Source organism: Zymoseptoria tritici, chromosome 3 (assembly GCF_000219625.1).
Source record: "Zymoseptoria tritici IPO323 chromosome 3, whole genome shotgun sequence".
Classification (NCBI taxonomy): domain Eukaryota; kingdom Fungi; phylum Ascomycota; class Dothideomycetes; order Mycosphaerellales; family Mycosphaerellaceae; genus Zymoseptoria; species Zymoseptoria tritici.
The window spans coordinates 317,921-331,871 of NC_018216.1; the positions used below are offsets into that span (position 1 = coordinate 317,921).

Below are 13,951 nucleotides of genomic sequence, written 5' to 3' on the forward strand. Positions count from 1 at the left end.
CGCTCCATCTGGATCCACGCACAAGTCACACCGCCGGAGGCGACACTTTGTATGAGGTTGGGTGTGGGATGCCTACCTAGTTCCCTGCCATACCTTCCATATTAAGCAGCACTGTATCACATTCTGTAGGTCCTTTTGTTTGCCGAAACCTCACCGCATCTCATCACGACAGCCCGGACTCAACAAGCTGGAGCTCCTCCCGACCATCCCGATCAGCGAGGACCAATGCCATCTGATCAGGCTGCCTAACGAGTGACAGATTCCGCCCATAATTGGCAGGATACCTTTCGAACTGCCTCCTATATCTCCGCGATGGCAGAGTCCACGAAAGCACAATCCCGCTCGAAGCCGCAGGATACCGCTCGATCCTTCACCCGCATGGAAGAGCCTCCATTGAGCCCGTCGAGCAGAAAGCGAGCCAGCACATTACAGGCGATCCCAGCGATTCCCGAAGCCCGCGATATCAGCACATCGCTGGTGGACGACGGCAAGGAGCAGACGACAGATGTCTTTGAAAGACATGACGATGATGAGGATGAGCACGCAGAAGGGGATGTCAGCATTGCAGGACCCGAGCTACATGTCCCGAGCACATTTGACGAGCTACCGATCGAGATACGAAGCATTGCAGAGCGCTTTCTCGAACGACTGTCTGCAAAGGTCCACCCTACGCCGTTTACAGCGGAATCGTTGTCAGACTTGTTTCAAGAGTTTTATGAGCAAGCTGCGGGACACATAGCGACGCATATTGCAACCTTGTCCGCGAGACTGACACGGGAAACACCACGTGCGGGTTCAAAGGGCTCAGCTAAAGCTCGGGCTAGAGCCGGCTCAGGCTCGAAGAACGGCAATGATGAAGCGGGAGGTGGTGAAATGTTGACGGTGAAGGAGGTGGCCGACAGGAAGAAGGCGAGACGAATGCTTGAAGTGAAAAGACTGGCGTTGGAGGAAGCCGTGGAGAGAGGAGTCTGTGAGAAGGTTTACGATAAGATCTGGAAACATCGAACCACGGACGATGATGCGAGAGATGAGAAGCTGAGGTCAAGAACGGCTGCGCTGGCGTTGGTTGGAATTGGATTGAAAGAGCTTCATATGGATCCGGACTCGGCGAAGTCAGAGACTGGCAAGACGGCGGAAGAGAAGGAGCAGGAAATACACCAATCGTTGTCGTCGGCAAGAGAGGCTCTTCAACGCATGGACGATGAACACTATCCGCTGGGAAAGCTACAACATCTTACGGCGGCTCACAAAAGTATTGTCGATACCTTGTCGCAGTCCTTTCCCACGTCTTCTTCGGCTGATGAGATTTTGCCGACCTTGATCTACACGTTGATCACTTCACCACCCGAAGGCATCAACGTGGTGAGCAATCTCAACTTCATACAACGATTCCGAGCGTCGACCAAAGTGGATGGCGAGGCAGCGTACTGTTTGGTTAATCTTGAGGCAGCGATTTCGTTCTTGGAAACAGTCGATCTATCATCATTGCGGGCAGACGAAGCTCCCGAGGGCCCGCCCAAAAGTACAAGCGGCTCATCAACACCGACGATTGAAAAGACCGAGCATGCAGTTCTCATGCCGACTTTATCAAGAACGCTGACGCCAGGAGTGTCGCCCATTACAGCGACTGCCCACGATCAAAGCTCGGCAAGATCAGGCAACACGGTCAACCCACCTACTCCAACATCGCCAAATACGCCTTCCAGACCTCAACTTCAGCAACGACGTATCTCAACGCTCGTCGCTGCACAGGCTAAGAACATCGAAGCTGGCCGGGACAACTTCCTCAACGCAGCTGACAAAGTGTACGACTCCATCAACGGGCAACTCGACAACAGTCTACAATTCCTCTTCGGCCGCTTCAAAGAGCAAGTCGCCGCATCGCCCGGTGGAGCAGGTTTCATGGACGGCTCCGGTCGAGCAAGCGTCGAACTCCCCAAAACACTGGAGGATGCTCGAAAGCTCGTCAACTCCCCTCCGATGGGCTCCGATGAGTTCGTAGACGAGGAAGGCGAGTCAGCAGACCGACTGAGCGTCAAGAGCGGCCTCAGCGGAGGCAGCGGCGCGAGCACTCCCGATCCACTCCGCAATGACAACAAAATGCTCGAACTCCTCGGCGGGAAGAGAACTCGTGAGAGGAGTGCCGACAGTACGAGATCAGGCGGCAGCGGCGGCACGAGACGAGTCACCTGGGATACGAAGTCTTCTTCGACGGCCGCCACCAAGGATGCGAATTCTCAGCAAGGCAATATTTTCACCAGCGCGGCTAGTACCATCAATTCCATCAACCCGCTCAATCGCTTCGGTATGCCTGGTTTCCCGCGTTTCGGTCGAGCGGGGAGTATCAACTCGAGTTCGCAGCCTGGTGAGCGAGATGGGGTGGAGAAACGAAAGTCAACCCTCGACCCGCCGACAAGTCTAGCGACACATGACGCGCTGGGTCGAGCGAGGACACGCAGTCGAGAAGACCTTCGCATTGCGGCTTCGAATGGTGGACGGTCTCCTGGTCTGTCCCGGACATCTACGGCTGCTTCTGCCAATGCGGTGGATGTCGACGACGCGGAGGAAATGAATGCAAGGGAGGCGTTGGCGACATTGAAAAAGTGCAAGCCGCCGAGGAAGAGATTTTTGGAAGTTGCGGACGCGGGGGAATTGAGATTGAATGAGGTGGAGGAGTTGTTGAAGGAGTATCGACGGTTGGCGAAGGCTGTGGGGGAGGCTCTTAGGGGGGCTTGAGGTGGATGGTGATAGGGGCTCCCGTGGGGGAGGGTGGGATGGGATGAGGGGGATGAGTTTGGCTGTAGTGGAGGGAGTATGCAGAGATGAAACTTGGATGACGAGCGAAGTATTGCTACCGTCTCCTGCTTTTCAACAGTTCACGATCCCATACTTGTGCCATACGGTCAGATAGTCGTGGAGATAAGGGGGCAGAAGACGGCTGCGGCATGGTGTACGCACGCTGGCAGGGCATGCTAAGTTGTCGTACATGTACCCTCTGGGCACACTTAATAAATGTATATGCATGCTAACAAGACATGGTGGTCGCCACTTGACCAAGAAAGACATGTGAATCAATCGTACACTCATATCAGCGGGACATATCAAACAGTCCTACACGTCCGGTGGCTGAACCGATTTCTAACAGGCTGGCAGGGAACTACCCCGTCCACCCTTCCCTCCAATGCACCAGCCTCCCCCTCACCCACACCGCAACGGTATTCCGATCATCCCCCGTATACAACCACTTCGCCACTTTATCCTCCCAACTCTCATTCCCGAAAATCTCCACCAACCCCTCACTCTCCTTTCCCAACTCCACTTGCTCGCCCACTCTCGCGAACCTTACCATCTGCGCATCCCAGTCCATACCAACCTCGAAGCCGCCGACCCTGTCTTCCAGACCCACGACTTTCGCCCCACCCCGAGTCGCGAGGTACAGTGCTTCCGCCACACTCAATTTCGCGGCATCTTGTCCGGGAGACATGGCTACGTGTCGGGAAACGTAGATTGCTTCGCGGGCTTGATTGAGGAGACTCGGTGTGCAGCCGCCAGAGACATCTGTCCCGAGTCCGATTGTGAGGCCTTCGTTGAGTAAATCTCGGACTTTGGCTGTGCCGGATGTTAAAGCCGTGTTGGACGCCGGACAGTGTGATATTTTGGCGTCCCGTTCGCGGATTAGGTTGCGTTCGGCGGGTGAGAGGTGAATGGCGTGCGCGAGGATAGTGCGGGAGGAGAGGAGTCCACAGCTATCGTAAACATCGGCGTAAGAGGCGTGGTCGGGGAACATGCGAGCGACGAGAGCACATTCGTCAAGGTTTTCGGAGATGTGGGTCTGTACGGGAATACCGCTGGCAGCGTGGAGCTCCCCAAGGGCCGTCATGCTTTCGAGGGAACAGGAAGGTGCGAAACGAGGTGTTATGATGGGGGAGATGAGGGAGAAGTCCGGGTCGATGGAGCGGATGTGCGAAATGCAGGCTTCTGTTGAGAAGAGACTTTCTTCGGGAGATGCGTCGCGGTAGAAATCGGGGCTGAGGGCGGAGTCCATGCAGACACGACCAATGAACGCTCTTTGTCCGCGAGAGAGGCAGATGTCGGCGAGGAGGTTGGTGGCTGGGACGTGGATAGTTGCGTAGTATGTTGCGGTTGTGGTTCCATGACTGAGCGTGCGGGCTACAACACGGTTGTAGATCCGCGCGGCGGTTTTGAGGTCGGTGAAGCTGGATTCGAGGGGAAAGGTATATGTGTTTAGCCAGTCGAGGAGGGTCGATTTTCCGAAGACGCCGGCGTTGGGGTATTGCGAGGCGTGGATGTGGGTGTCGATGAAGCCCGGGAAGAAGAAGCCTTCGCCGGTGAGGATTATCGTTCTGGCGGATTCCCAGCCGGGAGGTATTGGGACTTGTTGCCCGTCGACGTCACGTGTTATGAATGCAATCTTTCCATGTTCGTCGACTCCGATCATGCCAGACTCACAGTAATCCAGCTCGGCGAGAGATGCACAGTGGAGGAACGAGCCGACATAAATCGTCTTCTCAATCTTTTCCGCCATTTTTGAAAAACAAAACCCCCACGATCCCAGAAAGCTACTCAAGACGAAAGGAGAAAGAGGAACATGCAAGGATGAAAGGGAACATGTCCAAAGACAGTCGGAAATGTGTATCACGTTCCGTTTGAGGTCAGAGACCGCTATCGGGCGGCCTTGGCGTCGACGTTTGGTGGTGTCGTTCCCCGTCGAGCGGAGCCGGCCGATGCGATTCGGACCGTCAATATTTGATGGCAAGTTGATGGCCAATTTGATGGCGAACTTGAACCGGCCTGGAAATACCAACCTGCTTCATGTATGCGAGTGCTGTTCTTGCCCACCAGCTACCCCCATCTTTCGCAGATGATATATCACAACTCCATGGTAGCAATCCTCCCACCGACCTCCGCTTCCCGACTCAGAGGACCCTCTTGTAATCTTCTGCTCACAGTAGCCAATATTTCCTCATACCCTTCTCCGGGCTGAGCGTCCACCTGCTCCTTCAGCTTTCTTGCAAACAAGGTTACCGCATCAAATTTCGCCGCCGCAATGCGATACGCTGCACTCTCCGCATCGCCTCTCCCACCGACGAGATTCGAAAAGGACTGCGCTGGTTTGAGGAGGTAGGGCAGGACGTATTCCAGCGCTGGCGGGGAAAGGAGCGCGATGTGGCCGGATGGGGGCGTTGCGATGGTAGTGGGGAGGGCAGATGAGTTCGTGGACTCGGACCAATTAGCGGTGATGACTGAAGTTGTGAGATGAAGAGCGGCAAGGGCGAGGTCTTTTAGGGCGACGGTGTCGGCGAGAGTGGTTATGTCGGCCCACATGCGGGGATTGCGGGCGAGGTAGTTGTAGTACAGGGTGCGGGCATGATTTGCTTCTTCGTCGTGGGTTATGTCGGCGGGTGTGGCAGAGGTCGATGACCCGCCGAAGACGATCTCTGGCTTCGTTGGACCATGGAAGATGGTGGCGAGCGTATTCAGGACGTCGGGGTTCGTTGCTTTGGTTGGTAGGAGAGAAAGTGGGCTGGCCGGAAAGCTCGTCGGCGTTGATGGAACCAGGGCGCGTCGCGGCAGACTTGAGATGAGATGAAGATCATGTTTGGGTGATTCCGCATGAGCCCACTTGCCCGGTGACAAGTCGAAAGAGGTACTAAGTCTGGTGAGTACTTGCGGGGGCATCTGGCTCGCAAGGAAGTGCTGAGGGAAATGCTCAGCATAGGTGGCAATGTAATTCGCTGCCGGTCCATACAGGAACATGGCATCGACAGGATCGAGTTCAGCGCCAGGAAGCTGGAGGTACAATCCCGCAGTTCGGATGTGGAGGCCATGCTTGATGAGGTATAGGAGGCCAGGCGAATCGGTAGCAGAAATTGATGATGGCGAGGAAGGAACCGGCGAGTATCGTAGGATGTCGGAGTAGAAGTTGATGAGACTCAAATGCAGGAGTACATCGTCTTTGATATCGACCATGTGAAGTGCAGCAAAGTCGAGGAGACCGCCTCCAGATTCGACCGAGTACTCAGATTCCACGTCGGAGTGATGACTTCGTGATATAGCGCTCCAGTCCATTGCTCCGACTTGCGGCAGCCACTCCATCAATCGGGCCTGTGCGAGGGTGCGCTGACTTTTGCTGAGCTTGAGTGATGTCGGCCCGGTCAAGGAGCAGGCCTCGAAAAAGGTACGATAGACATCGCGATCACCAAAAATTCGCTTCCACACCAGACCTTGTCCACCAGATGGCAAGTGAGCGTCCGGGTTTGTCAGGATCTCCTGATCAACCTTGAGAAGGTCGAGCAGCAGCTTCCCACTCTGACTGGCGACACCCGTATCGCTTGTGGAGAGCCATAACCGTACGAGTGCGAGGACCGTGTCCAGCATTCCAGCTACCGAAGCTGCATCTGCCGCATTGAGAGTTGCCTTTTGCAACAGAGCAATGATCAGTCTGTTGAATGAGACCATATGCTCGCCGGCTACCAGACCGTCCGTGAATGGCACGCTACCAAGTTGGAGGACATCGCTATAGCTGAGATCGCGAACGAGTCGGAGAAGAAGATTGACGACGGGCGTTGGATCTTGTTGAAGAGTTGGTAGTATCGTCGAGAGTCCAACAGTGAGAGACTGTCGTTGTTCTGCTGAGAGTGTTTCGACGAGGACGAGTTCGGATTCTTCGAAGACTCGTTTGTCCAGTGGCGTTGATGGGTCAGTAGTTACTGCGTTGACATTGTCCGCGAGTCGTGTTTGCAAGTCGTCCGCCATTGTCGAGGTGTTTCCATCAATCGTCCGGGTGCTTCTCGATGATTTCCGGTTCGAGTCTTTGCGAACATCTTCGAAGCAAACAAGGCGATGGCTGAGTTCCTGCAGTCGGGTGACGATCTCTCGTCGCCTCGATGAGTCAGCACAATTTGTTCGGGATTCAAGATCCAAGACCAGAGCTCGGAACATTTCACTTCACTTTCTTCATCTTCACATGTGAAAGCCAATGCTCAAGGTGGTGACACGCGGCTGGAGAGAATGTTCACTATCCACCTTCGTACCGACCACGACCTGTCATAACGCCCACCAATCCTTCATACGAACCATGGCGACCATCTCTTCCAAACCAGCAGCAGGCCAGATGATCGAGCATGAGGGCAATAATTACGACACCGTCCGCGAGGGCCAAGCATACATCCTCATTCCGCCAAACACCCAAATCCACGTCAATCCTCAGGCCAAAGCCGCAAAGGCAGGTGAGCACTTCCAGTACTGCAAGGACTCTGGTCATGCGATACTGACTGCTGTACAGACGACACCGTGAAAGCACAAAGCGTGTTCTATAACCCAATTCAACAATTCAATCGCGACTTGAGTGTGCTTTCGATCAAAGCATTCGGCGAAGACTGGCTAAAAAAGAAGCTGGTGTCGAATGAGAGGTCAAAGGCCAGAGGCGAGAGAAGAAGGTCGAAGAAGAGGAAGGTTGCTGATACGAAGGATGGTGAGGCTGGTGATGAGGACGGTGGGGTCAAGCTGCGTAAGGCTGATGATGGGAGTGCAGTTCGACCTGCGGAGGAAGCCGATGCCGAGGGTGATGCTGTTGAGGGAGCGAATGGGACGGTGAACGGACAAGAGGCTTTGGAGGATGGCGCGGAGCAGACAAACGGACACGCAGAGACCACCGGCGACAGTGAAGAGATCGCGCAGAATGCTGCAAAACAGGGGAATGGACACGCGGAAACCACACAGAACGGACAAAGTACAACACCTGCCGGGCCAAAGTTCCGAATACTCGATGCTCTCTCCGCAACTGGACTACGAGCACTACGCTATGCTCAAGAGATACCACTCAATACATCAATCGTCGCCAACGACATGAATCCGAATGCGATCAAAAGCATGAAGCTCAACGTCGAACACAACAAGCTCTCCTCCTCCATCACACCAAACCTGGGCGATGCGATCGGCCACATGTATCAAGTCGCATACCCACCGACCAATTCCCACGGACCTCAGCACGTCAGCAGAAAGTACGATGTCATCGACCTGGATCCGTACGGTAGTGCAGCGCCCTTCATCGACGCCGCCTTGCAAGCATTGAACGACGGAGGGCTACTTTGCGTGACGTGCACCGATGCAGGCGTCTGGGCATCAACAGGCTACTGCGAAAAGACATACGCACTATACGGCGGCATGCCAATCAAAGGCCCGCATATGCACGAAGGAGGGCTCCGCCTGATCATCAGCTCGATCGCATCTGCCGCAGCAAGGCACGGCCTCGCAATCGAGCCCCTCCTCTCCCTCAACATCGACTTCTACGCCCGCGTTTTCATCCGTGTGCAACGCTCCGCCGCCGACGTCAAGTTCCTCGCCGGCAAAACCATGCTGGTCTACGGTTGCGACCACGGCTGCGGCGCATGGAACACCAACATGCTCGGCCGCAACACGAAACAGACCAGCAAAAACAGCGCTTTCCACTTCAAACACACCATCGCTCAAGCCCCCTCCGCCGATCGCCTATGCGATCACTGCAAGAGCAAAACTCACATCGCGGGTCCCATGTGGGGCGGTCCCATCCACAACGCCGCCTTCATCGAGAAAATCCTCTCCGACCTGTCGAGTGCCGACTCAGAAGTCTACCAAACCACGCCCCGCATCGAAGGCATGCTTTCCACCGCCTTGGACGAGCTCTCCGTCAACGAAGACCCCCTCCCGCACCGCTTCGAGTCCTCCGAAATCATCCCTAAAATCCCCGCCGAGACCATCGACTCCTTTCCCTTTTTCTTCAACGTCTCCACTCTGTCGAAAGTCCTGCACTGCATCGCCCCTGGAGATGCGGCAATCAAGGGCGCCCTACGACATGCGGGATACCACATCACGAGAAGCCATTGTCAGCCCGGCAGTATCAAGACAAATGCGAGTTGGGCTGTCATCTGGGAGGTCATGAGAGAGTGGGTGCGCCAGCGAAGTCCGATCAAAGAAGGGAAATTGAAAGAGGGTACGGCGGGATGGGAGATTATGAAGAAAGCGCGAAAGGAGGATGTCCCTGAGGAGAACGGGAAGGAGAAAGTGCCCGGAGAGACGCCCGAGATTGCAGTGGATGTCGAGCCGAGGAGAAAGGTTCCTGGTGAGGTTGGGAGGACGTTTAGGGTTGTGTTTGACGAAGCGCTGGGTAGGGATCCGGAGAGAGACAGTCGGCTGAAGGGTGGGAGGAAGGTGGTTAGGTATCAGATGAATCCCAGGGAGAATTGGGGGCCTATGACGAAGGCTAAGGGGAGTGCGTGAGGGAAGACGGAGTCTGGACTCTGGAATTGCGTTGGATATGGCTTGGCCACGGCATGGTGGTCTCACAGAAGACGTGGGTCACGAGTCTTGGCTTCTGTGTATGAGAAGACTACAAGTTGAAGATGATGCAAGGACAAATCGACCAACTGAGTGTATGATATCTCCAATTCTCGACCCTCTCCACAGAGTCTTGTTCCAATTCCATTGTGTACCTACCTTGTTCGTACTTCCAGTTGCAACTCTGTGAGGACCAAAAGCGGAGGAGGAACCAGCATCCTCGCCTGCAGAACTCGTGGCATCTTTAGTCTCAGAAGCACAGACCCTCTTGGCGAGCACTAACCTCTTCGAGCGCCTCGCCTGAGAGGGTCTGAGGGCCTAGCAGCGTTTTTGGGTGATGCTATATAGCGCCGCGACATCGAAAATTCAAAACCACTTTTATCGCATAATTAAGGTATGTATAAGAAGCTGCATATCGATCTAATTGCACTGCTATAAAAATTATGCTATAATTCTATCGCTGTTGTACGTAGTAGGGGTATTAGTTTCTAACTAGTATCGCAGCTAGATTCTTATGCTAAAAGCTTAAAATTACTATACCTATGTCTATTGCGCCCCTATATCCGTCGCCAGCACTATGTTATTTGTCCGCTATAGCAAGACGCTGCCGCGCGCGTTCCTCCTTAGCCTTAATCGCTGCCGCCCTACTCTGCTAATCCGCTAGGTTCTGCTTCGTTAATAGCGGTTAATAAGCTCTTAGTCGTCGGCTAGAGCGACTACGTACACTCGACTAAGTTGCTATAGTCTCGACACGGGGATGCTGTCCCGTGTTGCGATAAGTCGACGGCGCTGTGCTGCGAGGCGCTGGCCGCGTTATAAACGGGTTGTTAACTTAGGCGGGCCATAGATTCCGGGTCGTCCGCCTAGCATCTCTAGTATTACGTCCGTTATCTAGCCTTATCCCTAGCCTCCCTTCTACGCGCTGTCCTAAACGTAATTCTTGTGTCTTATCTATATAGTAGTAGTTAGAGCTTCCTACATAGTATCCTAAGCCTCCGTATCGCGACTAATCGCGGTTATCGGATAGGCGCCGTACTAGAAGATCGTATACGGATTCGAAGTCTTGTTCTTACGCTATACGCTCGTCCTACCGCTACGCCTAGCGCTCTTCTTCTAAGTAGTTCTAGAAGGCGCGCAACTTTCGCAGACCTTACTTCGGGTAGCGGTTAACACTACGATAGACTAACTAGTCGTCTAAGGAGAAGCATATAGTGTCTAGCGAATGTTAGTATAGTTCGGATGTTTACCTAGGCAGCTAAGGCATGCTTACTAGTCTCGCTTAATAGTTGTTAATATTAGTATTCGAGAGAAGTCTTAGGGGCTCTTACGGGGTTGTTTTATATGCTATTCGGTCGCCTGGCTACGCGGCGCAACGTTAGCATCTCGTTAGTAAATTCTGTTAGCTACTAATTGCTATTCGTACGTAGCTGTCGACTTATCTACGTTGCCGGCCTTTATCTAATAAATAGTTATGCTAAAGTGCTATAAGAATAGCAATCGCCTCGCGTATTCTATAATATTACGGCGAACTCTATTGTTATATAGCAATGTTTAATAAAAGGGAGCCTTACGTTTGCTAGAGCACTAGTAAATAAGACGGTTCGGGTTATAAAGGCACTAGGGTTGTATTAAAAAGGACTTAACTATAAGCATGCTTTTAACCTATAGGGCTATCCTATCGACAGGTAGAATTAGATAGCAATGTTAGGACTTGCAGTCTACCGCCGTCCGCGTTATGTCTCGTCTCTACTCCTATCTTATGTAGGAGTCGCAATACGTAAAATCTAATGCTCGCTTAGTAATCGCTCTACCCGTAGGGCTATCCTAACGACGGGCTAAGTTCGATGCTGCTCTGCTAAAGTCGCAGCGCGATGCTAGTAAATGTAATAAAAGTACTGAAATCCAAGTTAAAACATCCGTATACTCCGTAGTACCCTCCTATTATCCGCACCTATCGCTCTGTTTCTTAGCGGTCGCGGTAGCGACCGCCCTAGCTAGACTCGCGGTGCTTCTGCTTTCCTACCTTAGTAGACGTGTTAGTAAGGTCCTAGGTCGTGTCGTCCTTACCGAGATCCTTTATACGCGTATCCTAATCCCGAGGCTTGTATGCTCGACAAGCTAGTGCCTCCGCCGTGCGAGGCTTTACTATACTTAATAGCGCAACTAAGCGGCTGCTATAGCTACGGAACCTGTCGAACATCCCTATCGCTCTAGTCCGGGGTTCCGGTTCTACGCTAGGATCCGGGCTGAAACCCAAGCCTAAGTTTATGTCCGAGAAAACACTACCCTTCTTCTTCTTACTAGGTGTCTTATCTACCTTCGAACTAACTATCCTACCGTCCTTAAAGGGGGGACAGCTAGACGTCTAGATCCCCTCGAGATCCTTATTTAAGTCCTCCCGTATAAACTCTAGCGAGAGTTAGGAAGTCTTCTTAGAGTGGCGACGACGTCGGCGGCTTACTAGCTAATTATCTACCTCTATCTCGTCCGCCTAGGGCTGCTAGGTAGTATTCTGCGAGCAGGTAATGCGGCGCTAATTGCGCGCGAAGTCTTTAGGCTCCCTCCTTAGTTCCTCTAGCTCCTCCTCTATCCTACTAGTTGTCCTCCGAGGCGTCTTCTTCTTTAGACTCGCAGTCTTTATTCTTAGCCTCGAAATGCCCGATCCTATCGACTAAGCATCTCCAGCATCGGACTTAGATAAGTTCCGGAGCTCTTAATTACGTAGTGTCGACCGACACTCCTCTACTCCGTCCTTTAATGCGCTCTTAATCCGTCTAACGTATATAGTAGCATCGTCGTTCTAGCTAAAGGTAAAGGGAACGCTTAGCATACCTACTATGTAGTTAGTTACCTGGATAGAGTCGTCTAAGGTAGGATAGGTAACGGAGTCTAGGATACTAGCACTATCGTCGAAGATCTCGCTAATACGTACTTGCTAGGTAACTCTGTTTAGCAATAATAATAGCTAAGTTTCTTCTCGCTTGCTACCTTTGCTTATACGCGACACGCGCTTCTTCACCGGGACTATGCTAATGCTACATAAGTAGTAACTACTATTAAGTAGGCAGTTCGTACAGGCGCCGCCGAAGAGGAGAGATTTGCTATCTAGCGCGGGAAACGTAAAGCAGCCGTTAACTAGGCCTTTCGCGTCTAAAGATAGTCCGCATTAGTTACAGCTACGTTAACCTACCTTATCGTCTAGCTCGCCTATTTTATTTATACCCTTTATAAAGCTAGCTAGGATAGCGCTAAGCTTCGTGGCGCTTCCCTATAGGTTAACGTTTATGTCGCTACGCAAACGGTCCTTAATTTCCTACAGGCTAATAAGCCTCGCCTAGCTTGCTAAAGAATCTAGGATAGACTCTAGTTCGCTATAAGGGCGACTATTTGTATAAGTCGACAGGATAAACTCTCTACATTTTTGCACCGCCGCTCTATCCTCCTATAACAGAGCCTAGTAAAGCTTTCTAATAAACTCCGCGATGCTCTCCTTCGTATGCTCGACTCGCTTACAGCCGAACTAATACTTCTATAGCTACCTTATAACAGCCTTGTACTCCTCTTAGTCTGTTTCGGATAGCGTATTGCCCTAGCTCGCTAGGCGCTCGAGACCGTCGCGGATAATCTTCGCGCGTTTTTCTAGAGTCTCGGACATTTCGGTAGTACTGTAGTCTCGTTAGTCTTTAGATTGTAAATCGCGGTAAATATTAGGAAGTTATAAGCTTATAATAGCTGCTTCTAATAAGGCAGCGCAGTTACGAATAGTAGCCTGCTCGACGTAAGCGGACGATAGCGGATAGTGTAGCGGATAGTATAATAGATAGTATAATAGATAATGTGGTAGATAATGTAAGGAAGGCAGAAGGGGAAGGAGGTTAATAAAGGATAGAGAAAGAAGATTAAGAAACGAGGTTAGTAGGGCTGTAGATATACGCAGGTTGCCCTCTATGCAGCCAGCACAATTACCGCTTTCGAGTCGGCTAGTTAGTACGTTAGCTAGCTCGTGAATTTACTACGCGGCCCCTCCTGCGCGTATAACAGCGCGTGATAGGTTTGCTGTCGCGCCTTGCACGTAGGTGTTTAGGGAGCACGATATCACTTATCGTCGCGGTTAGGTTACATAGTTTACCAGGCTTACTTTAGCAGTAAGATCTTAGCCGTAAAGTCGGTTATATAGCTTATTAGCCTCGCTCCGGTAGTAAGGACTTAGTAGTAACTTTAGCTATTCTAGTAGTACTAGGAATTATAAGGTGTGCGGTATGGCCGGATCTAAGATTTATTCCGGTCTACGGTTCAGACCTCGTCTTATAGCTCCTCTTATGTTTACGAGCCTCGAGGCTATGTTAGACTCCTTAGTCCGTGTATATGTACTAGGCCCGCCTACTTTAGCGTAGGCATAATATAAGTCCTAGACTCCGGCGTTATAGCAGCTCGGATAATAAGTATAATACGGATAAAGAAGCTGCGCTCCTGTTTATAACACTACTAGGTTTACGCAATACCTAAGTAATGTAAGGCGATAGCTAATAGGGATACCAAGGTTTAATTCGAAGAATGTATCTAGCAACTTGCTATCGACCTGTAGGGCTATCCTAACGACAGGTGCGAACGGACC

General features: G+C 52.1%; 4 protein-coding genes across 4 annotated transcripts; 2 read left to right on the forward strand and 2 right to left on the reverse strand.

Annotated features, from left to right (window-relative positions):
- Nucleotides 1-312: 312 nt before the first annotated feature.
- MYCGRDRAFT_39347 (uncharacterized protein) lies at nucleotides 313-2,736 on the forward strand (the record flags this gene model as incomplete). The annotated part of the gene is made up of 2 exons (XM_003853610.1): nucleotides 313-2,393; nucleotides 2,580-2,736. The coding sequence occupies 2 exons, from the start codon at nucleotides 313-315 to the stop codon at nucleotides 2,734-2,736; spliced, it is 2,238 nt and encodes a 745-aa protein (XP_003853658.1).
- Nucleotides 2,737-3,157: 421 nt separating this feature from the next.
- On the reverse strand, nucleotides 3,158-4,601 carry MYCGRDRAFT_108426 (uncharacterized protein; the record flags this gene model as incomplete). Its single annotated transcript, XM_003854581.1, has 1 exon — nucleotides 3,158-4,601. One exon carries the CDS (start codon nucleotides 4,544-4,546, stop codon nucleotides 3,158-3,160), a length of 1,389 nt encoding a protein of 462 aa, XP_003854629.1.
- Nucleotides 4,602-4,771: 170 nt separating this feature from the next.
- On the reverse strand, nucleotides 4,772-6,777 carry MYCGRDRAFT_69287 (uncharacterized protein; the record flags this gene model as incomplete). Its single annotated transcript, XM_003854580.1, has 1 exon — nucleotides 4,772-6,777. One exon carries the CDS (start codon nucleotides 6,775-6,777, stop codon nucleotides 4,891-4,893), a length of 1,887 nt encoding a protein of 628 aa, XP_003854628.1.
- Nucleotides 6,778-7,099: 322 nt separating this feature from the next.
- On the forward strand, nucleotides 7,100-9,279 carry MYCGRDRAFT_69290 (uncharacterized protein; the record flags this gene model as incomplete). The annotated part of the gene is made up of 3 exons (XM_003853611.1): nucleotides 7,100-7,280; nucleotides 7,322-7,516; nucleotides 7,691-9,279. 3 exons carry the CDS (start codon nucleotides 7,100-7,102, stop codon nucleotides 9,277-9,279), a joined length of 1,965 nt encoding a protein of 654 aa, XP_003853659.1.
- Nucleotides 9,280-13,951: the final 4,672 nt, after the last annotated feature.